This window comes from Strix aluco, chromosome 4 (genome assembly GCF_031877795.1).
Source record: "Strix aluco isolate bStrAlu1 chromosome 4, bStrAlu1.hap1, whole genome shotgun sequence".
NCBI lineage: Eukaryota > Metazoa > Chordata > Aves > Strigiformes > Strigidae > Strix > Strix aluco.
In genome coordinates, this window is record NC_133934.1 from 292,052 (window position 1) to 311,734 (window position 19,683).

At 66.6% G+C, this 19,683-nt stretch overlaps 5 protein-coding genes and 1 long non-coding RNA gene across 11 annotated transcripts in view; 3 read left to right on the forward strand and 3 right to left on the reverse strand.

Annotated features, from left to right (window-relative positions):
• Positions 1 to 52: 52 nt before the first annotated feature.
• On the reverse strand, positions 53 to 4,687 carry WDR54 (WD repeat domain 54). 5 transcript variants are annotated; one of them, XM_074821695.1, is made up of 10 exons: positions 4,607 to 4,687; positions 4,217 to 4,442; positions 3,447 to 3,509; positions 3,201 to 3,267; positions 2,865 to 2,921; positions 2,580 to 2,638; positions 1,586 to 1,686; positions 1,302 to 1,464; positions 1,151 to 1,225; positions 53 to 1,033 (listed from the first exon to the last, which is right to left on the reverse strand). In XM_074821695.1, the coding sequence occupies exons 1-10, from the start codon at positions 4,624 to 4,626 to the stop codon at positions 902 to 904; spliced, it is 963 nt and encodes a 320-aa protein (XP_074677796.1). In that variant the 5' UTR covers positions 4,627 to 4,687; the 3' UTR covers positions 53 to 901. The 5 variants fall into 5 exon arrangements, with proteins under 5 accessions (XP_074677796.1, XP_074677792.1, XP_074677791.1 ...); XM_074821691.1 differs by having other exon boundaries at positions 2,511 to 2,638; XM_074821690.1 differs by having other exon boundaries at positions 2,490 to 2,638.
• Positions 4,625 to 6,975, forward strand: C4H2orf81 (chromosome 4 C2orf81 homolog). Its single transcript, XM_074823780.1, has 4 exons — positions 4,625 to 4,681; positions 5,341 to 5,691; positions 5,769 to 5,969; positions 6,223 to 6,975. The coding sequence occupies exons 1-4, from the start codon at positions 4,625 to 4,627 to the stop codon at positions 6,973 to 6,975; spliced, it is 1,362 nt and encodes a 453-aa protein (XP_074679881.1).
• A 628-nt stretch (positions 6,976 to 7,603) lies between these two features.
• Positions 7,604 to 10,333, forward strand: LOC141922492 (retinol dehydrogenase 13-like). The gene is made up of 6 exons (XM_074821697.1): positions 7,604 to 7,839; positions 8,565 to 8,804; positions 8,900 to 8,989; positions 9,063 to 9,251; positions 9,787 to 9,893; positions 9,995 to 10,333. Exons 1-6 carry the CDS (start codon positions 7,683 to 7,685, stop codon positions 10,187 to 10,189), a joined length of 978 nt encoding a protein of 325 aa, XP_074677798.1. The 5' UTR covers positions 7,604 to 7,682; the 3' UTR covers positions 10,190 to 10,333.
• LOC141922487 (uncharacterized) lies at positions 10,280 to 13,033 on the reverse strand. The gene is made up of 5 exons (XM_074821686.1): positions 12,950 to 13,033; positions 12,714 to 12,763; positions 12,161 to 12,369; positions 11,896 to 12,062; positions 10,280 to 11,629 (listed from the first exon to the last, which is right to left on the reverse strand). Exons 3-5 carry the CDS (start codon positions 12,309 to 12,311, stop codon positions 10,325 to 10,327), a joined length of 1,623 nt encoding a protein of 540 aa, XP_074677787.1. The 5' UTR covers positions 12,312 to 12,369; positions 12,714 to 12,763; positions 12,950 to 13,033; the 3' UTR covers positions 10,280 to 10,324.
• A 357-nt stretch (positions 13,034 to 13,390) lies between these two features.
• The window catches only part of DCTN1 (dynactin subunit 1), a 72,003-nt gene continuing 65,710 nt past the window's right edge, over positions 13,391 to 19,683 (forward strand). Inside the window, exon 1 of one of the 2 annotated variants that reach the window (XM_074821673.1) lies at positions 13,391 to 13,494. The gene's annotated coding sequence lies outside the window, so the exon portion shown is untranslated. Of the gene's footprint in view, positions 13,509 to 19,683 lie in introns of both variants that reach the window. The other variant, XM_074821674.1, reaches the window with a different exon arrangement.
• LOC141922499 (uncharacterized) lies at positions 14,314 to 17,870 on the reverse strand. Its single transcript, XR_012623001.1, has 2 exons — positions 15,328 to 17,870; positions 14,314 to 14,668 (listed from the first exon to the last, which is right to left on the reverse strand). It is a non-coding gene; the product is annotated as an uncharacterized LOC141922499 (long non-coding RNA).

Genomic DNA, 19,683 nt, shown 5'->3' on the forward strand with positions numbered 1-19,683 from the left:
GGCGCTTCGACCCCCCCACGCAAAAAGGAGCCACACGGGGGGGCGGGGGGGCTTCATTCAGGTGCGTTTATCATGGGGGGGGATACAGAGCATATGGGGGGGTGGGGAACAGGACGGGGGGGTGCTGGCCCAGAGCTGGAGGAGGGACAGCACAGTGGGGAAGGGGGGGACTGACCCCACCTGGGGGGTGCAGATCATAGGGGTGTCTGTGGCCCGTAGCATGGTGGGGGGGTAGCCTCCAGCTGGGAGCTCTCCCCCCTCCCAGGGCCTGTCCCAGGCTGAGCTCGCCCCACGGGATTGGGGCTGGGCCCCCCCCATGCCCCCCCCCCCACCCCTCCCCCCTTCCCAAGGTCCTGGGAGCGGAGCCAGAGACCGAGCTCATCCCGTGGGGGTCACACCAGCTCCCAGGGGTGGGATGGGGGGGTCGGGGCAGGGCAGCCCCTCAGGGAAGGGGCCGAGCATCTGCCCCTCCCATCTCCCAGCACAGCCTGGGCTGGGCAGGAGGTCGGGGGCGGGGGGACACTGGGGGGGATGGGCCACAGTGACCTGGGGGAGGGTCCCGGGGGGGCTCTGCCTTTCCCAGCCCCTGAACGCAGCCGCAGCCCCACAGGTCTGGCCATGCCAGGTCCCACGGTGTGGGGGGGAAGGCCCTGGGGGGGCTCAGGGAGAGTCCCCTCCACGGGTGCTGCACCCACGAGGGCTCTCCCCCATCACAGGGGTTTTCCCTGGATCCTCTCCTGGAGCTGGGAGTGGGGGTGACGCTGGCTCAGCTCCACTGGTGCGCGGATTCCCACCCCAAGGCACTGCCCGGGCCCTGCGGGGCAGAACTCGGGGGTCTGGGGGGGGGTTCATCCCCCCTCCCCACCTCGCTTACGGTGCGGCGGTAGCCCGGCTCTCCTGCCTACGCCCGGCCGTAGCGGAAGATCTCGCTCAGGTCGTAGCCGGTGACGGCGAAGGAGTTGCCCTCGGGGTCGCAGAAGCGGGCGCCGCAGACCTGGGTGTCAGTCACGCACTCGGCGTGACAGTGCTCGATCTGCGGCGGGGACGGGAGGCGTCACCTCGGGGCAACAGGCTGGCGAGGCCCACGCGGCCGGGCCAGTGGGCTGCGGCTGGAGCTTGCCCTCGGCACAAGAAGCAGCTGCAGACTCACCGCGACTTCGCCGGTGTCCGGGTTCCTGCTGAGCTTCCAGACGTGGACGAAGGAATCCTCCGCGCCCGACAGCAGCTGCGAGAGGAGGGGACGGGGGCTGTGGGGACCGTGGGGCTGCGGGACGGGGCGCGATGGTGCCGCGGTGCCGTACCTTTCCCGTCTGTGGTGCCACGTCCAGGGCGTAGATCCACCGAGCGTGAGCGTTGACCTCGGCGCGCAGGAGGCCGGTCGCCGCCTCGTACAGCCGGATCTGCCCGTTTCCGTAGCCAGCGGCCACGATGCCATTCCACAACTTCACCGAGGAGCAGGAGCAGCTGGGCACGGGGACATGCGTCGCAGGGCTGGGGCGGGGAGGCTGGTGCCAGGTTCCCCCCTCCCGGGACACCGCCACGGCCTGGCTGGGGCCGTCCCGCTCCGTCCACCACCGGCGCTTACCCGAAGGCCGGGATTTTGCTGAGCAGTGTGAACTCCTCCCCCGTGCTCCAGATGCAGAGGGTCCCCGCATCGTCGGCGCTCACCAGGTCACCGGCACCATCCTGCAGAGTCGCGGTGGGTCAGCCCCTGCCCCGGCACCCAGCTCGCCCCAGCGCCACGCGGCGAAGCCAGAGCCAGCTGCAGAACGAGCGTGAGGTTTAGCAGCTCGTGAGGTTTAACGGCTCGTGGAAACCACCGAGGCGTTTCGGGGCTCAGCTGGATCCCACCTGGGCACCGCCGCTCCAACGTGCCCACGGTGAGCCACGCTAATTACACCCAGGATGAAAATTTAGGCGGAACGGCTGCACTCCTCCTTCCGCGCCCGAGTCTGGATGCCCTTGGACTTGCCAAGGGATCACCCCACACCAGGCCCGGCTCCTGCGTTACGGAAACGCGGCACAAGGCCCCGGGGAGGCGCCTCGGAGCTGCCCGCGGACACAGAGCGGCTTTGGTGAAAACAAGCTCCGTATCCGGGCTAATTGGGAACCGGTTCGAAGCAATTCTGTGCTCAGGGGAGTCCCGAACATGGAGAAAGTTGAACGTAACTAATTAGGGGAAGTATAAGAAAGCGTCCTCGTTGGGGCGGAGGCAGCTAGTAATGAGGAAGCCAATTAGTGCGTCTGCAACGCGGGCGAGCTGGACCAGTGGAGGCTGCGCTCTGGGATCAGGCTCCGCCACCCCAGAGGCGACCAGGGCCGCGACCAGAGCCGCCGCCAGCCCCTCCACTGCCGAGGGGGAAAGGTTCATGCCCGCGGCTCCCTCGTGGCCCATGGCAAAGCGCTGGCATCTCCGCACAGGCCAAGGGGACGGCTGGGGTCCCCACTGTGCCCCCCCCCCCCCCCCCCGCCAGCACCAGGGACCGCACCGGCGCCGACTCCACATGTACCGGCGCCTGGCCCAGCTCTGCCGCGATGTCGGTGATGGCGTCGCGGTGCTGCTCCAGGACCTCGCTCACCGTCACGTTGGTCCCTTTGGGGGGGATGTCAAACACCAGCACCAGCCCCGAGGACGTCCCTGCAGCCGGGCCGGAGCAGCCATCAGTGCTCACGGGGGAGGGGACACACACACACACACACTTATCTCCAGCTCCCACCACCCCCGGGACCCACTGCCCCCCTCCTTGGCCTGGAGCCGCTCCCCGCCACAGCCACAGCGCGAAGCAGCCCCTTGGGCTGACCCCACGCGGTTCCAGCGGCCCCGGCACCCCCCCAGTGCCGCCCTCCCTCCCTCCCCGGCTCACCCACGCAGACGAAGCGCCCGCCAGCTGCCGCGATCCCTCGAGCGAACACGGCTCGTGCTGGAAGGAAACCCAGAGCTGGCCACTGTAGTTGCCACATCGGCTGCTCTCCGAGCCCCTTTGCAGCCCCCCCGAGCTCCCATCGAGCCAGGACACAGCGGTGGGGGTGACGCCTTCTCCAAACCCTCCCACTAAGCTGCCGAGTTGCCCCATCCTGGCTTGGGTGCGGGAGCCAGGTTGCCGGGGGCCTCCATCATGGAGGAACCGGGCCGCGGTGTGGGAATCCCAGAGGAGAGCGGGTTGGGGGGCTCCTTGCCGCGCTCCCACCACGGGATTTACCTGGAGAATGCTCCGCGACATCCAGCGCGTGCCAATAAACCATGATGGAGCCATCGGACTCGTACATCTGGAGAGGGAAAGCAACGGGGGGAGGCCCAGGAGGGCTTCGTGCTGCCCCGAGAGGTCTCGCAGGGAGCATGACAGCGTGCCGGGCGTGCAGCGGGACCCCCAGAAGGTTCCCCGTGCCCCCAGGAGCCCAGCTGTCCTCCCGGCACCCCGACTTCCCTTCGCACTCTCCGTGCTCACCTGGATCCCTCTCTGAGAGGTGAGCACCAGCAGCACCCGCGCCGGCAGGACGCACCAAGCAGCCTGGAAGGAAACAGGGAGCGGGAGAACAGGGTACAGGCCCTCGCCCACCTTCCTGGGGATGGCCAGTCCGTGGTTGTCCAGAGACAGGCGCATTTCTGGCTCCTGTCACCTCCCCAAGGTCCCTCAAACCTTCTCAGGAGGCCCATTCGCTCTCCCCCACCCTGTAATCAGGGCACCGCGGGCTCCCGAGGCGAGTGCTGGCCTCACCGGGGCACAGAAACCAGGGTAAAGGCCGAGAGACGGTGTCACGGTGAACCCCAGGCACCCCTGTCAACCCGTCCCGCTCTCACCCGCCCCAGTGAACCCGCCGGCAGCACCTGTGACCCTCTGCGCAGCCGTCCCTCCCCGCCACCTCCTCCGCAGGCATGCTGGGAGCCATTTGTCATTTTTTTGGGGTTGCTTCGGCTCCGCTTAGGAGGCAGTGGGGCACCGTGTACAGCCCAGGCTAAACCCACTTCCCGTGCGGCTGCCGGGGGAGCGGAGGTGCCTAAACGGCTGCTGCGTGTCACAGCCCTCCCGGTGACAGGTCTGCTGGCCGTGAGAAGGCAGCAGCTCACGAGCCCGCCAGCTCGCTCGCTCTCCCCCAGTGTACAACCCAGTGTGGAGGGCCCTGCAGCCCTGGGAAGGGGGGAGCAGGCAGGCCCTGAGAAGAGGCAGGGGGCGCAGGCGGACCCCGAAGAGGAGCAGGGGGACCCCCAGCCCCGTACCTGGGTGAGCAGCGAGGTGCTGACGGCCATGCCGCCCTCCTTGGCCTGCAGCTGGCGGTGGGAGAAGCCGAGCCCGTCGGCGGCGGCGCTGAGCAGGCTGAGGCTGGGGCCGTGCACGGCGCTGAGGGCGGCGAGCCGCCCGCCGGGCAGGCGCAGGACGCTGAGGTTGTTGTAGAGCGCCGCGCTGCTGCTCCGCAGGGGGATGCTCTGCTCCTTGCGGTACCGCCTGCGGGGCCGCGCCGGGTCAGGGGGGGCCGCGCCGGGCATACGGGCCGCGCACCCCCCCAGAGGCGGCCCCGGCCCGCCCCCCGGCCCCGGCGCCCTCCCCGTATCCCCGCCAGGCCCCCTCTGCCCCCCGGTTCCCACCCCGGGCCTCCTCCCGCCGCTCACTCGGTGGTCGCCGCAGCCATGGCGACGGCGGCGCGGCGTGATGACGTAAGGGCGGCGCGCAGGGATGACGTCAGCGTGAGCGGCGCGTCCGGGGGGGGGGCGGAGCCAGCGTTGCTGTGGAGACCGGGACGCCTCCTGCCTCCGGGAGGGATGGCTGAGGTCTGGGGGGGGACCTGGGGTGTACTGGGGTGTGCTGGGATGTACTGGGGTGTGCTGGGGGATATCGGGGTGTATTGGGGTGTGCTGGGGTCTGTTGGGACTGTTGGGGTGTGTTGGGGGTGTTGGGGTGTACTGGGGTGTGTTGGAATGTGTTGGGGTGTACTGGGATGTGCTGGGACATGCTGGGTTGTGCTGGGGTGTACTGGAATGTGCTGAGCTGTACTGGGGTGTGCTAAGTTGGGGTGTGCTGGGGTATATTCGGATGTACTGGGATGAGCTGGGGCACACTGGGGTGGCTGGGAGGGGTTAGGGTGATTTGCAATGTGCTGGGACATACTGGGGTGTGCTGCGATGTACTGGGGTGTATTGGGGTGTATTGGGATGTGCTGGGGTATATTGGGATGCACTGGGGCACACTGGGGTGCCATGTCAGAGATGCCCCCGCCGTGGGTTGGGGTACGGAGCCTCCCCCCGCTCCCCCGTACCCCGGCGTGGCTGCGGGGGCCTGGGGGGGGACAGAGCCCCCCCGGGCCGTGTTGGGGGGGTGGGGGGGCCGCTCTCCGGTCCTGCTCGAGCTGGGGGGGGCCCGTGGGCTGATTCCACGACACTGTTCTGGCCCTGGGCTACGGGTCCCCCTGTCCCCCTCCAACCCCGTCACCGAGGTGGGAGCCACAAGGCTTTGTCATCTCTCCCTGCAGAAAATGACCCCCCGGGAGCGGGCGGCTGCCCCCAAACCCCGCGGAGACAAATCCCGGCCCCCCACGGTCACCACTGGCCGAGTGGCCACCAGCCCCAGGCACCTGCCGGCGGGGGAATGGCTGCCCCTGCTCGAGGCTGAGCGCGGGGACAGGGATGTCGGGGACGTCGTAGCCGAGCTGCTGGGCCGCGTGCTGGACGCCTGTGCCCAAGCCCACGCGACTCGTGGGGTGAGTGCACCCACAGCCCACGTTTGGGGGGGTCCCGGGGTGCCGCGGGGGGGGCTCAGCGCTGGCTCTGCCCACAGCGTGTGCCCTGGGCCGTGGGCTGGGCGCGGGACACCCTCCTGCAGATGGTCGCGGGGAGCTTCCCGGCGCGGGACGAGGGGGAGACAGACCCTGAGCGGGGACATGACGACGCTTGGCGGGAGGATGAGGAGCCCCAGCCCCCCCCTGCTGATTCCTGGGCGCGGGGCTCAGTGCCCATCCTGACCCCGGGCCTGGGAGAGGTGAGACGGACCCCAAACCCCACCGTGGCCCCCACCATCCACCCACGGAGCCCCTGGTCCCGGTGGGGGGTCCTGGCAGGGCACAGCCTCCCCCAGACCCCCCCTGAGGAGGCAGGGGGGTTCATGCCAGGGTGGGGGCAAAGAGGGGTGGTTGGGGCTGCACTCCCCGGCCCGTGCGGCGCCACCGACTCCCAGTCACCCCCGTGGGGCACCTGGACCCACACCAGACCCCCCTTTGACCCCTCCCGGGCAGGTCTCCGGTGCATGTGCCCCATGCCAGCGTGGAAAGCAGAACCCCCCCGCCGGAGCTCCCCCCGCGCAGCCCCCATGTCCCGGCCAGGTCCCCAGCGCCAGCACCATCCTCCCTGTGCCAGGAACGTCCAGCCCGGAGCTGCCGCCAGCCGAGGCGGCCACCGTCCCCCGGCCCCCCCAGGGGAAACCACTGGCCCCCTGCCCACCACCGGGCCCGGCCGAGCCCCGTGGGCGGCCGGAGCAGGGACGGCGTCGACCGCGGTCATCGCACGGGGACGCAGAGGGCAGCGGCGTGGTGGGGGGCCGTGTGCCACCACCGCCACCCTCCTGCACCAGCTCGGGGATGATGCGGCCAGGGAGGCCCCCGCGCACCACGGCGGCAAAGCGAGGGGGGTCCGGCACCGTCCTGGGGGGCCCCGGCAGCCGGCCCAGGCGCTGGATCACGCCCCAGGTGGAGGTGCTGGACCCGGAAGCCAAGGCACCAGTGTGTCCACGGGGCACCCACCGGCACAGCCGGGCACCAGAGCTGGGCAGCCGGCGGCCGCCCCGAGGGCCGGTCACCACGGGGGGGTCCCCGCTGCCCCCCATGCCCCGGCAGCTCGGCTCCTTGCTGGGCTCAGCTCAGCCGGCCCCTGGCATGACCCTCAGCGGCGGTGGCAGCGAGAGGCACCAGCCCTGCGCCCCTGCGCCCGGCGAGGAGGAGGAGGAGGAGGAGGAGGAGAAGGAGGACCCACCACCACCGCGGGGTCTCTGAGCGGTGCCGGGGCGAGCCCCCCGCTAGGTGCCAGCCCCATCCCGCGCCCCCGCAGCCCCGCCTGGCTCCCCGCCATGTCCCACGCATTTCCCACGACACAGCGCGGGGACACAGCCAGGCCAGAACCCCCCCAGGGACTCCCCGTCCCAGGCGGGCCCCTCGCCGGGGGCTTGCGGCAGGTTTCCCCCCACCGAGTTACCGCCACGAGCAGCCCTGCGCACGCTCTGCTAAAGAAAACAGGAATAAACTTAGGAGTTTTCTATCGCTCAGCTCCTGCCTGCTCCACGGCCGCCGCTCCCCATCCTGCTGAACCCCCCCAGCAGGTCCCTGCAGTGGCAGGGCCGTGGCCGAGTGTCCCCGGGGCCATCGTGGTGGCCCAAGGGCCGTGTGGCTCAGCCTCCCGCGGGCTCTGCCCCGCTGAAGCCCACTGAGCTGCATTGCCACTGGCTGGCCCTGGGCGCAGGAAGGGACCGTGCTGGGCCAGGGCCACCCGGCTGGCCCGTGCTGGACTCTGCCTCCCAGCCACACCCCGGTGCCCCCCGCACCCCAGCTGCGGCGCAGCGATTGGGGTGAGATACGCAGGTGTCGACACCCCGTCTGCAACCGCCTGGGCGTGTTTACAATCCTCCTCGCCAAACCTGCGCCATCTCCCCACGCACAGGCACAGCCGGTGCCCCACTGCCCCCCTCCCGCTGCCCCCCCCGGCCATGGAGCTGCCGAGCGCCTGCAGCCACCCGGGCTGGTTCCTCCTTGCGCTGCTCCTGGGACTGCTCCTCTGGGTCGGGAGACGACGCTCCTGGGACCCCCGCAAGTGCCCCACCGACCTCAGCGGCAAGACGGTGATTGTCACCGGAGCCAACAGCGGTGAGCGGGGACAGGGGGCAGGAGAGCGCTGGGGGGGTGCAGGACCCTCCGGCTGCAGGGTTGTGGGTCCAGCCAGGCCATGGCACCTGGGTGGTGGCAGCTCCGGGCTCCCCAGGGATGGAGAAGGGGCTGGGGGCGACAGCAGGATGCGATGGTGCTGTGGGGCGGCAGCGGGGGATGCGGGTCCCCCTCCTCCACCCGCTGCACCGCAGCCCCAGCTTTGGTAGCACAAACAGCGGGCGGTGGCCGGTCCTGGGACGTGCCCGACACTCTCCCGGTGCCTACACGCTCACACCGGGTGCCGTCAGACGTCCCCCGCACCGCACTGCCCACTGGCTACTGTGCCACCCGCTCTGGAGCCGGTGCCCGGTGAGTCGCCCCGGCCGGCCACCAGCCTCTGCCCGGGAGCAGCTTGGCCTCACTGGGCTCCGGGCAGCCCCGTGCCCGCGGTTCCTGCCCGGCCTCTGCGTCTGGACTCTGCCCCGGCGGGTTAATGACCGACGGCCGAGGCCACCGCGCCGCAGCCGGTGCCCAGGGACAGGGTGGCCCCACGTGAGGGGGGTCCATCCCCCGCCGCTGCCTGTTGCTTCCCGCTGTGCCGCAGCACCGACGCGGGGCCGTGCCGGCACAGCGCTGCCAGGTGGGTTCGGTGGCCGTGGGGGCACAGACCCCCAGGGCCCCCCTCGCCGCGGGGACCGTGCGGGGATCAGCTCTGTGTGCCGCAGGCATCGGCAAGTGCGTGGCCCTGGAGCTGGCCCGCAGGAATGCCCGCACCATCCTGGCGTGCCGGAACCGGGAGCGGGGCCAGGCGGCGGTGGAGGAGATCCGTGCAGCCACCGGCAACCCTGCGGTGCTGCTGCGGCTGCTGGACACCGGCTCGCTGGCCTCGGTGCGCGCCTTCGCCCAGGCCGTGCTGCGGGAGGAGACGCGCCTGGACGTGCTGGTGAACAACGCCGGCCTCACCGGTACGTGCTGGGGCAGGGCTGGGGCTCCGCTGCCCATCCCGCTGTGGCGGGTGATGCCGGCCCGGCCCCACGGCGCCCCACGGCCCCTCTTCCAGGGCTGCCCTTTGCCATCACGCCGGAGGGGCTGGAGCAGACCTTCGCCACCAACTACCTGGGCCCGTTCCTGCTCACCAACCTGCTGCTGGGTGAGCACCGGGGGCTGCCGGGGCCAGGGGGTGCCGGGGGGCCCCCTCCCCGCTCACCCTCTGCTCCACACAGACCTCCTGAAGGCCTCGGCGCCCGCCCGCGTCGTCAACGTCTCGTCCTTCCGGCACAGCGCGGGCACCGCCGACAGCCGCTACCTCACCGGGCAGGAGCGGCCGCGCAGCTTCGACGCCGCCTACAACAGCACCAAACTGATGAACGTCCTCTTCACTGCCGAGCTGGCGCGGCGCCTGCAGGGCACCGGTGGGTGCTGCGCTGTGCCATGCTGGGCTGCTCCTTGCCACGCAGTGCCGTGCCGTGCCGTGCCATGCCCCGCTGTGCGACAACTTGCCCGGCTGTTCTGTGCCATGCCATGCCACATCTTGTTGCGCTGCACCATGCTGTGCCACGCCATGCCAGGCAGTGCCAGGCGGTGCTGTGCGGTGCCATACAACACCCAGCTGTACCCTGCTGAGCCATGCCGGGCCCTTCCCGGGGAGGGCTGCACAGTCTGCTTGTCCCACCCTCCCTGTGCTGCTCTGCCATGAGACCGGGGCCGTGTGATGGGGCTGGGGGGGGGTCTCAGCCCTGGTGGAAATGCTCCAGGGCCCGCCACGGGTGGCTGAGCCCTGGCTGGGGGTGGCCCCTATGCCGGGGCACAGAGGAGCCCCTGCTCCGTGGCCAGGCCGGGGGCTGCTCTAGCAATGAGGGACTTGGGTGTAGGGTCCTGCCCACACTGGGGGTCCCCGCGGCACAGCCGTGTCCCCCCCGGCGTGGTGCTGATGGCAGGGCTTGGCAGGGGTGACGGCCAACGCGCTGAGCCCCGGCGTGGTGAGCACCAGCATCATGCGCCACTTCGGCTGGGCTGTGCGGGCACTCTTCGCCCTTGCCCGCCCCTTCATGAAGGTGAGTGGGGGCAGGTGGGGGTGGTTCCATGGCCCTGGGGGGGGGGGTCGGGGCGCGGTGAGGGTGGCTGGGCCCCCTCCTCACCTCACTGCACCCGGCAGTCGGCGGAGCAGGGGGCCATCAGCACCATTTACTGCGCCATCTCGGAGGAGCTCTCGGGCGTCACAGGCCGGTACGTGGACAGCGAGTGTGGGCTGGCGCTGCCCTCGGTGGCCGCCCGCGACACCGGCCTGGCCCGCAAGCTCTGGGAAGAGTCGGAGCGGCTGACGGGGCTCACGGGCGGCCCGCGGCACTGAGCCGGCACCGGCCGTGCTCCCCGGGGCCAAAAGGGGCTGGGCCGTGCCAGGCCAGGCGTCGCGACGGGGGCACAGATGGTGCTGCCGGGCGCCGTGTAACTCCTTTATTAAAGAGCTCGGCGCAGCCGGCACCAGCTACTCCCAGGTGATGTCCAGGTCCAGGCGCTGCTTCCGCACAGCCTGCAGGAAGCCGTCGTAGTCGCGGCGGTGGACGTCCTGGCAGCGGGACAGGTCCAGGCGGTGCAGGCGGCCCTCGGAGGCCAGCAGCAGCCACACGGTCGGGCTGGACACACGGCTCTCGGCCAGCGAGAGCTCCTGCAGCTCCAACAGCGGCTGCCCCGGCGCCGCCAGCACCGTCTCGAAAACCGAGTCCAGCGGGAAGGGGACACCGAGCAGGCGGAGGGTCTGCAGGCGTGGGGCATGGCACAGCAGCGAGGCCAGCGTGGCGCGCAGCGCCAGCCCGTGCCGGGCCGGGAAGACGCTGGTGGTGCTGGCCAGGGCGAGGGAGAAGCTGTGGAGCTGGGGGAGGCTGTGGGGCAGCAGGTCGGTGTCCCAGCGGGGCGGCTCGGCCGGGCTCTCTCCGTCGGCATCGGCGTGCGGCGGGGCGTGCAGCTCGGCGCTGAAGGCCCGCAGGCCGGGGCAGGCGGCGAGCAGGGCGGCCAGCGAGAGCTCGTCCTGGCAACAGAAGCCGTGCAGGGCCAGCGTCTGCAGGCGGGGGCCCAGGCTCCGCGCCAGCGGCAGCACCTCTGCCAGCACCCGGCCTCGCTGCCCGGTGCAGCCCAGCGTCAGCCGGGCCAGGCGGCCCCAACCCAGCAGCTCCCGGCCACCCGCTGCTCCCGCGCCGTCCCCCAGCCACACACCGGCCTCCTCGGCCCACGGACAGACGGCACGGACAGCGGCCAGCGCCGGCTCCTCCACCTCCTCCACCTGCCGCAGCGGCAGGGTGAGCGGGGGGCCCCCCACGCCAGCCCCCCGCCGCCGTGCCAGCTCCTCCAGCGAGGGGAAACCCTCGGCGTCCCCTGCGGCGTCCAGCTGTTGCCTGTGGAGAAGGAGGAGGGCATCCGGCACAGCACCGTGGGCCAGGAACTCCAAGCGTGGCAGGGCCAGCAGCAGGAAGGCCAAGGCCGCCACCGCGTCGCCATCCCCCGCCGCGGGCTCCAGGCCGCGGGCCAAGAGGACGCAGAGCGCGGGGCAGCAGAGGGACCGCGCCAGCGGGTCGTAGGCCAGGTGCCGCAGGGCGTGCGGGGAAACCTTCTTGCAGTGGGACACGTCCAGCTCCTGCAGGCGCCGGCAGCAGGAGCCCACGGCCGAGAGCACCAGGAGGTTGGCCTGGGTCTCGGCCAGCCCCAGGCGGCCCAGCTGCGGCAGCCCCTCCGCCAGGTCCACCAGTGCGGCCGCCGAGAGCCGGCTGCAGCCATGCAGGTCCAGGGAGCTCAGGCTCTGCCGGCAGCACGGGGAGCCCCCTCAGCAGGGTGGGGCGGGGGGACTCTGACACCCCTCTGCCCCTCTCTGCACCCACCCACGGAGCGGGGGCACCCCCAGATCCCTTACCCAGCCTCACTAAGCAGGGACACCCCCAGCCCCCCTCACACAGGCTGATGGAGCATGGGCACCCCCAGCCTCCCTCCCCCAGCCCCACAGAGCGTGGGCACCCCCAGATCCCTTTCCCCACCCCCCCAGAGCAGGGGCACTCCCAGCCCACTGACCTTGCAGCGCAGGGCGATGAGCTGGCCGATGGCGTTGCTGGCGAGGCCGGGGCAGGGCCGCAGGCTCAGCTCCCGCAGGTGTGGCAGCAGGAGGAGGTGCAGCGCTGCCCGCGTCAGGCGCCGGCTCTCGCCCAGCAGCCGGATCAGCTCCTGCACCAAACTCCCGGCTGCGGGGTGGGGGGAGCTGGGGGTCAGCAAGAGCCCCGGCACGGCCCACCCATCCTCCTTCTCCACGCGGAGGGGGTCCCCGGCCCCCGTGTCTCACCCAGGTCGTTGAAAGGGCCCATGACGAAGCGGAACTGGTACTCGTCCAGGTAGTTCTCGCTGTAGTCCTTCACCCATAGGCTCTGCATGTGCTGGGCCAGGTTCTGCAGGCAGAGGCTGCCCAGCGCCGGCACCTCCTTCCGCCGGGGCATCTGGCTGCTGCTGCGGGGGAAAGGCGGGGGCTGCCCGGAGGCCCCAGGCCGCCGTGAGCTGCGGCAGGAACGGCAGCTCGTCAGGGCCCCACTTTACTTTGGGTGCGTTTTGACCCTTTCTGTAAAATCGGGTTACGAAAGTCCCGCCTGGGTGCGTGCGGCCTCGCCCAGGCTGGCGGCTCCACCCGGGGCTCGTCTGGGGTCAGCGAGCGCGGGTTTCAGTTTCGCGTGACTTCGTGCAGCAGGACGGTGGGTTATCCTCGGGGGAAAACCCACCGTGACCCCGAGCACCGACCGGCGCCCCCCGAACCCGCCGGCCGAGCAGAGCGGGACAAACCAACCACCCCCAGAGCCCCCCACCAAGGGCGGGGACGGACACCCCAAACTCACCCACACACTCACCTCCGGGCAGGCAGGTCGACCACCGGTGGGTACGGGAGAGCACCGGGAAGCTGGGTAGAAGCATTAATCAGGGTGTTAATTAGGACCGGCAACACTTGGGCGATCGCACTGTGGCAGCGCCCCGGAAGTCAGGTGTCACCCTCTGGACACAGAGTGGGGCGCGGGGGGCTGCCCGTCTCCATGTCACCGGTCCCAGGACCAGACCCCCGCCCCGTCCCCGCTCCGGGAGCACTTACCGACAGTTCCACGTCCTGTCCCGTTTCCTCCTCCCGGCCCGGCCCGGCCCGGCCCCACCTCCCCGGCGGGCGGGACCCGGCCCCACCATGACAGGCCCCACACCCCGCCGCGCCCCATTGTACCGGGCACTGGCCCCCACCCCTCAGCTAGGCAGCCTTGCTCGCCGCAGTCAGGCCCGGCCCGGTGCCCCGCCGCCGGGCAGAGCCGCTCCACCGCCCCTCGCCGGTGCTGAGGGCGCGGCGGGCCCCGCCGCCCGCTTGTCCCTTCTCCCCCGCCATAGCGTGCCCTGCTCTCCGCGCCCGCTGGGCTTCACTCTCCTCACTGCGCCTGCGCGCTGCCGGGAGGCCCCTTCTGCCCGTTTGACCCCTGAGGGTTGTCCCGCGCTATGCCTGATGCTAAACTCGGCCGGCCGTGGGGCTGCGCGGTGCGGCGGTGCCGTGGACAGCCCGAAGGGGCCTAGTGGGGGCCTCGCAGGCGGGCGGAGGGCCGCTGGCTTCCGAGGGCGGGAGCCGGTGAGCGGCGCTGGGGAGCGGCCGGGCGGCAGGTACCGGGCGGCAGGTACCGGGCGGGGGGACCCTTGGTGTGCGGGGGGGGCGGGCATTTGGGGGGTGTGTGGGGCCCTTGGGGGGTGTGTGTGTGTGTGTGTGTGTGTGTGTGTGTGTGTGTGTGTGTGTGGCGGGGCCGGGGCCTCCTGACGTGTGAGGGGATTCCCCCACCGCAGTGTGTGTGTATTTTGGGGTGCGGGGGGGGGAAGGTGTCGTGTTGGTGCTGGGGTGCGGAGCGTCCCCATCTCCGTGGGGGTTTATGGGGGTTTGGGGGGGCGTTTCCTGCCGTGGGCTGAGGGCTCGGTGTTGGGGTGGAGGCCGAAGGTCCGTGCTGGGGGGACCCCAGCGGGGTGTGTGTTGGGGGGGCAGTGCTGGGGGGACCCCAGCCCCCATGGGGTGTATGTCGCGGGGGGAGCACTCGCGGGTGCGGAGCCTGGCTCGGTGCAGGCTCTGTTCCCCGCCCCCCACCGTGGGGTGACTCAGGGATCCCCCAGGCCTGGCCCCCCACCGCCGCAGAGGTAGGAGCAGCTCTGCAGTGGGGAGGGGGATCGCCCGTCCCGGTGGGTGCTGGGCCCTCCAGTACGGGCTGGCCCAGGCAATGTGGGTCCCACAGCGGTGCTGCCCGTGCTCTCGCTGCGTCTTGGGTCCCTTCCCCTGCTTGGGAGCACCCCGGGCCCGCGGAGGGCGGCTGGGCACTGGCGTTTGTGGGGGCACAGGCAGCTGCGGCCGTGACAGAGTTGCCTGGCTCAGGTTGGAAGAACCTTCGCAGGTAGCGGCAGAGGTCGCCTCGGACCAGTGACTGAGCACATGAGCCCTCGGTAGAGACAAGGATTCTGTTTTGTGCAGATATTTCCAGCAGCAAATATAAAGACAGATGAGAGCAGCTCCAAGAGGCCGGTGTGCCTGGGGAGTGTTATGGCAGCGGAACTGTCTGAATTCACAGACACTTGCATTAAATTTTCTTTTCTGGGAAGAAAAAAGCGTCATCTTTCACTTTAATCAGCTGCTGTTTGTAGCTGCGGGTGTCGGGGTTTGTTTCCAAGTGTAATTCACCTTTTTCCTCAGTGTGGTGCTGGAAACCATCAGTCTGTCTGGGAATCGGTGGCTGGCTGGCTCCCTTGCGCGGGGTGCGGTGGAATGGTTTCGTGACAGACTCGTTTGGGGTGACGGAATCTGCACCACAGGAAAAAAAAACCCAACATGGTCACTCCAGATTGCCTGTGGAAACGCCTCTGCTCGTACCGTAAAGATAAAACTCGCTTTGCCATTGTAACCCTGAATGTTAACTTTAAACGTTCGCCCAGCTGCGAAACACGAGAAAATCTTGCTGCTTCGAGTGGTTTCCAGCCCCTCCCAGCAGCTCGTGCCACTCGCAGGGGCTGCGCCGGCCTCCGGAGGTTTCCGTGCTGGGAACGGGAGGTTCGTGCAGATAATCTGCGCCTCCCCCATCCGGGTGCACTATCGGTTCTGAGTTAAAGGTTGAGCCGAAACGTTATTAGAAATGAAGGTTGAAGAAATAACATTTAGGAAGGAGCATAAATTGCACAAGCTGAAGGGGTCAGCTCTTGGATTGGAAGGATTTGGAGGGGGCGCAGGAGTGTGTCAGCCTTTGGGTAATTGGGCTAATTTGTGTGTGTCACGGCTGTTTAGTGGCCAAGAAGGAAAGAGGAATTGTTATGGCCGAGTATTTCCTCTCCCATAGTCTAGTAAAGGTACAGTATAGCTTTTCCAGTGAGAATTCTGTCTGTTGGGTACGTGGAAGTACGAACTGGAGCCCTCGTTAGCGGAATATTTGAATAGTTGACTGATCAAATTAAGACTGGGCCACGTACCTCAGTGATGTTGTAGGGGGTGTGTTAAAGCCGCGCGCCTGCCCACGCGTAGCCCTGGTCCTCAGCACAGCGGCGTTTAGTCGGTGCCTTGAATTCTCCCGATGAATGCAGTCACTTTTGCGTTTGAAGGAATTAATTTCCCCCCCCTACGGCTGCCGGGGCGGTGCTGAGAGGTGGGTGTGCGGAGGAGAGCGCCGTGCCTCTGCGCCAGGCGTCGGAACGGGGCTCCGAGAGGCTGCAAACCCTCGGAGGGGAGCCTGGCCCCGGCGCTGCCATGTTCCCCTCCCAGAATCACCGGCATAACCCCTCTTCCCTGCTCACCACCGCTGCTGTGCCCGCCCTGGAGGAGTTTCCCCAAAATATGAGCCAGGCGTGTGTGAGCTGAGGGGCTGTGCTGGGCTTTTGCCATTAAATGGGTCTTTCACCGCGCCGGGGCAGGAGGTTTGGGGCAGTCACGCACTGTTGGGTTGCAGCAGAACCATCCGGGGTTGTCCCCTGTGGCTGTGCCGGCCCACAGCCTCTGGGGATTCTAAACCTTTGACAAATTAAACCTTTCTGTGTGGTTTTGCTGACAGTGCGCTGTGGCAGTAAGTCCCGGCTGGGTTCACAGACGGGATAAGCCCCCGCAGCGGGCGTCGAGCGAAACCTCTGTCCGTAGGCCGGTGGCGTTCTGCAGCGTTGCAGAGACGAGCACGGAACTCGGCGCAGCGGTTTTTTGGTTCCCTTCTTTTGTTAAACCCTGCCAGTCTGCTGGCGTTCGCACGAGAGCTTCCCCGTGCGTGCTGGTGGGGCTCTGACACGAGCCGTCGGCTTCACCGGGGAGGCCTGGATGGGGGTGTTATGTTTGGGGTTTGTTTGTTTTAAGATCCAGTCAAGGTGTTGCCGTGTGACCTTGGGCTAATTTCTTCTTTCCTTTTCAAGTGTGAAGACGGTGTCTGTGACCCACTTCACAGGCTCTCCGGAGGGCGCTTTGCTAAACGAGACGCAAGGTGCTTCCGAGCTCCTTCGCAATGTTTGAGGGGGAGCAACCAGCAATTTTTATTTGTCTTTTAAGAGAAGGGAGGTTTCAGGAGCTACATCACTGGGGGCTTCCTGTGGGTGGCTGTGTTGTACTAATGCGCTGTAAAGCCCCAGACCCCAGGCGGGACTTGTGGAAGCTAAATCAAGGTGGGGTTTTACACCCATTCCTAAGGAGTTTGCAACTCTGTTTCATTCGTTTGAAAAATACCTAAAGCATGCAAAACGGTGAGAAAGAAAATGGCCCGTAAATGTGCAGGGGGGCTGTGGTGGCAAGGCCCGCAGCTCTTCGGCTTGCTTCTCCCCGTGGCACAGCGAGGAGTGCTCTTCGGTCGGGTTTTTGATTGATTTATTGGTTTTTAGGGGGGAAAAAATGCCTCGTGGCCCCGGATAACGCCACCACAGGCTGGTGAGAGGTGGCGTCGTGCCTTGCTGCGGGCGCCCCCGGTTCCCGGCCCGCTGAGGGAAAGGGGGCTTTTCGGCCAGGAATTCCGTGATGAGCGATGGAGAGAAGTTTGTTAAGGGTGATAATTGCTCAGAAAAGAGAGCAGAGGCAGTTGTGTAAACGCTGAACCGCACCAGCTGCTTTTCCAGCAGTTGGTCAAAGTCTCATGAGGAATAAACAGTTGTGGTTGCTCTGACTCTGGGGGCAGCGAAGCAGAGCAGGCCTGTATTGAAATTGCCTTTTCTTGATGTAATTAAACCCAGCGAAGGCAAAATGCCACCGACCCGGTGATGGCTGGGGCTTGGTGGCTGTGGAAGGGCGCTCAGCTGTGAAATAATGAGTGAGTTGTTTTGATGGAGATGAGCTAAAATCGACTGACCTCCTCCTGCTACCCGGGAGCCGGGGCTGGTCCGCAGCATCCTTTGCCTTTCGGTCCGTTGCCATGGTTACCGTCTCCCGGCAGCGCTGCCGTATCGATTGCAATCCTGCGAGTTTCGGGTTCAGCTCGAAAAGAAAACCCATTCAACCTGCGGGGTGAGAAGCACCAGCCGGAGCCCGCTCCCGCGTCCTTGCGCAGCGGCTGCGGCGCGGCTGCAGCTGTGCGGTGGTGCAGCCACGCAGGGCGCAGGCTCGCAGCGCCCGCTCCCCGGGTCCTAGTGCCTCGGATCCATTCTCCTTTGGAAACCGGGGTGGGTGCCCCGTGGCCGCTGCAGCGCTGGCCTCGGGCGACGGCTGCAGCCCCTCCTCTGGCCGCCCCGCTGGCGTTCGGCAGCGTCGCGCCGGCCACCCGGTTCCCACAACCTGTTTTTAAACAGGCGAGGAGGGGTCCCCAAAATCTTCTCCTGGTGCTTGGGCGCAGCTGGGGTGCGGGGGCACGAGGTTTGGGTGCTCTCTGCCCTCTCTCCAGAGGTGTTGCTGCTGTCCCTGCCAGCCCTGTCTCTTACCGCGGGGTTCAAACTCCAAACCGCGTTGGTTTTCGTTGTTTACAAGCGGCACAGGCAGAGGTGCTTTATTTTAGGTGGTGGATGCCTGTGCTGGAGGTCAAGCACCTGCATCCCTGTGGTCTGCAGCGGCCCGAGCCCACCTGTGCCATGGGCGTACAGGGACAGGATGATGCTCCAAAAAGATCACGGTCTAAATATAAATATAAAACGGGACACGTTGGGATACGGACCCACAGAAGGCACAAAGAATTTATGAGGCAGGAGTGGTCAGTGTGGTGGGCTTCAGCCTCGCTACAGCAGCGCCGTGTCTGTTGTTCGTGACTGGAGGTCATCGCAAAGGAGAACTTTAATTATGGTTTTAATGGCTCAGCAGATTCTTCTCTGTATTATTGGCCTCATATAGTGGCTCTTGGGAGACAGAAATAAGACTGTACTGCTGGGAGCCGTGCTGGAACAGGAGCTGAAGTCGAGATCTGGCTCTTGCACCAGCCACAGGCCCAAATCTGCCTCCACGTGCCGGCCCGTCGCGCTGAGCCGTGCCGTAACCGGGGGCGAACTGGGGGGAGCGGGGAGCTGGCGGGGGTGTGCCAGGGCAGAGCGCGTTTGCCGTGCGGTCCTTCGCTTCTCGGGCAGGAACAGCGAGGGCCCCAGCTGACTTTCGGGTAACCTGGGGGAGTACGAGTGACTTCGAGTTTAACTAAAACAGTCTTAAACTCAGCAAACTCGATCTGGATTTACGCTGGCACAGTAAAGACAGAACCTTGAAGTGCTGGGTTTAGAATTTCTTTTCTGAACGCAAGTTTGCTGGGAAACCGAGCTGCTTATAATTCAAGAAGCTTTGCTGAAGCGATTTCACAGGGAGATGTGTGTGTATATATAAAATACATAGAGAGAAATACAATAAGATGGAATTTTGCTCTTCCTAAATAAATAGTGGGGAGTTTTCTGAAGGTTTTTAAACTCCCTGCTCAGCTTGCTTAAACTGAGTAAGTCAGTTTTGGACTAGGTGATCTTAAAGGTCTTTTCCAACCTAGATGATTCTGTGATTCTGTTAGCGTCCGAGCTGCTCGGCGTGTGGAGTGTTTCTTATCGCAGATTTCAGCAAAGTCTCTAAACTGCACATTCCTTGGCCTTTCCACCACAGTTCCTCTGTAACGGGGAGGATTACGTCGAGCGTTTGGGCGGCTGCCAGACACTCGCTGCGGGTCCGGACAAAGCCGTGGCTGTGAGCAGGGGCCTGCGGCCCTGGGGAGGGGGGTACCCGGGGTGGGGATGGGTGGAGATATGTCACGTTTGCCACTTTTTTGTGGGTGGCTGAAGATCGCCCCAAACTTGGGGCGAGGGTGACCTGGGTGTGTGAAGCATGACCCGGGCTGATCGGGTTCAGTCTCCCGTGCGAATCCTCATCCCCTGGCATGAGAGGTGGGACCACAGTCGTTGTGAAGGCTGACATTTCCTGTGGGTTGCTAAACTAAATTTATGAAAGGGTGTTAAAACAGTAAATATTTGTTCAAAGCTTTACCGTGAACCCAAAAATTGGGTGTGTCTTTGTGGAAAAGGGGATGATGCTGTAGTTTCTGGTAGCTGTGGCAGCCTCTGGAAGTGCCAGGAAGATTTATTCATCGTCGTTATTTTGTTGGGTTGAAACTGCAGTTTGTGCAAAAATGACAGCGGCTGGGTTTGGAGAAACACATGAATTGTTCTCTCTTGATAGAGGAGGCTTTGGGCCGAAATCTACTGGTTCTGCAGGGGCTGCAGCAGCCAACCGCCGGCTCCATCGGGCGGATATTTTTTTGTTTGCACTGATTGCTTGAGACTGTCTCAGAATTACAGAAAGCTTCACATGGCCCCATGTAATGCAGTTCCAGTGAACTAATAAAGCTACTGTCTAACCCTGGCTTCTTATCTTTCCATCAAGTTTTAATCTTCATCCAAAGTCCATGTAGTAAA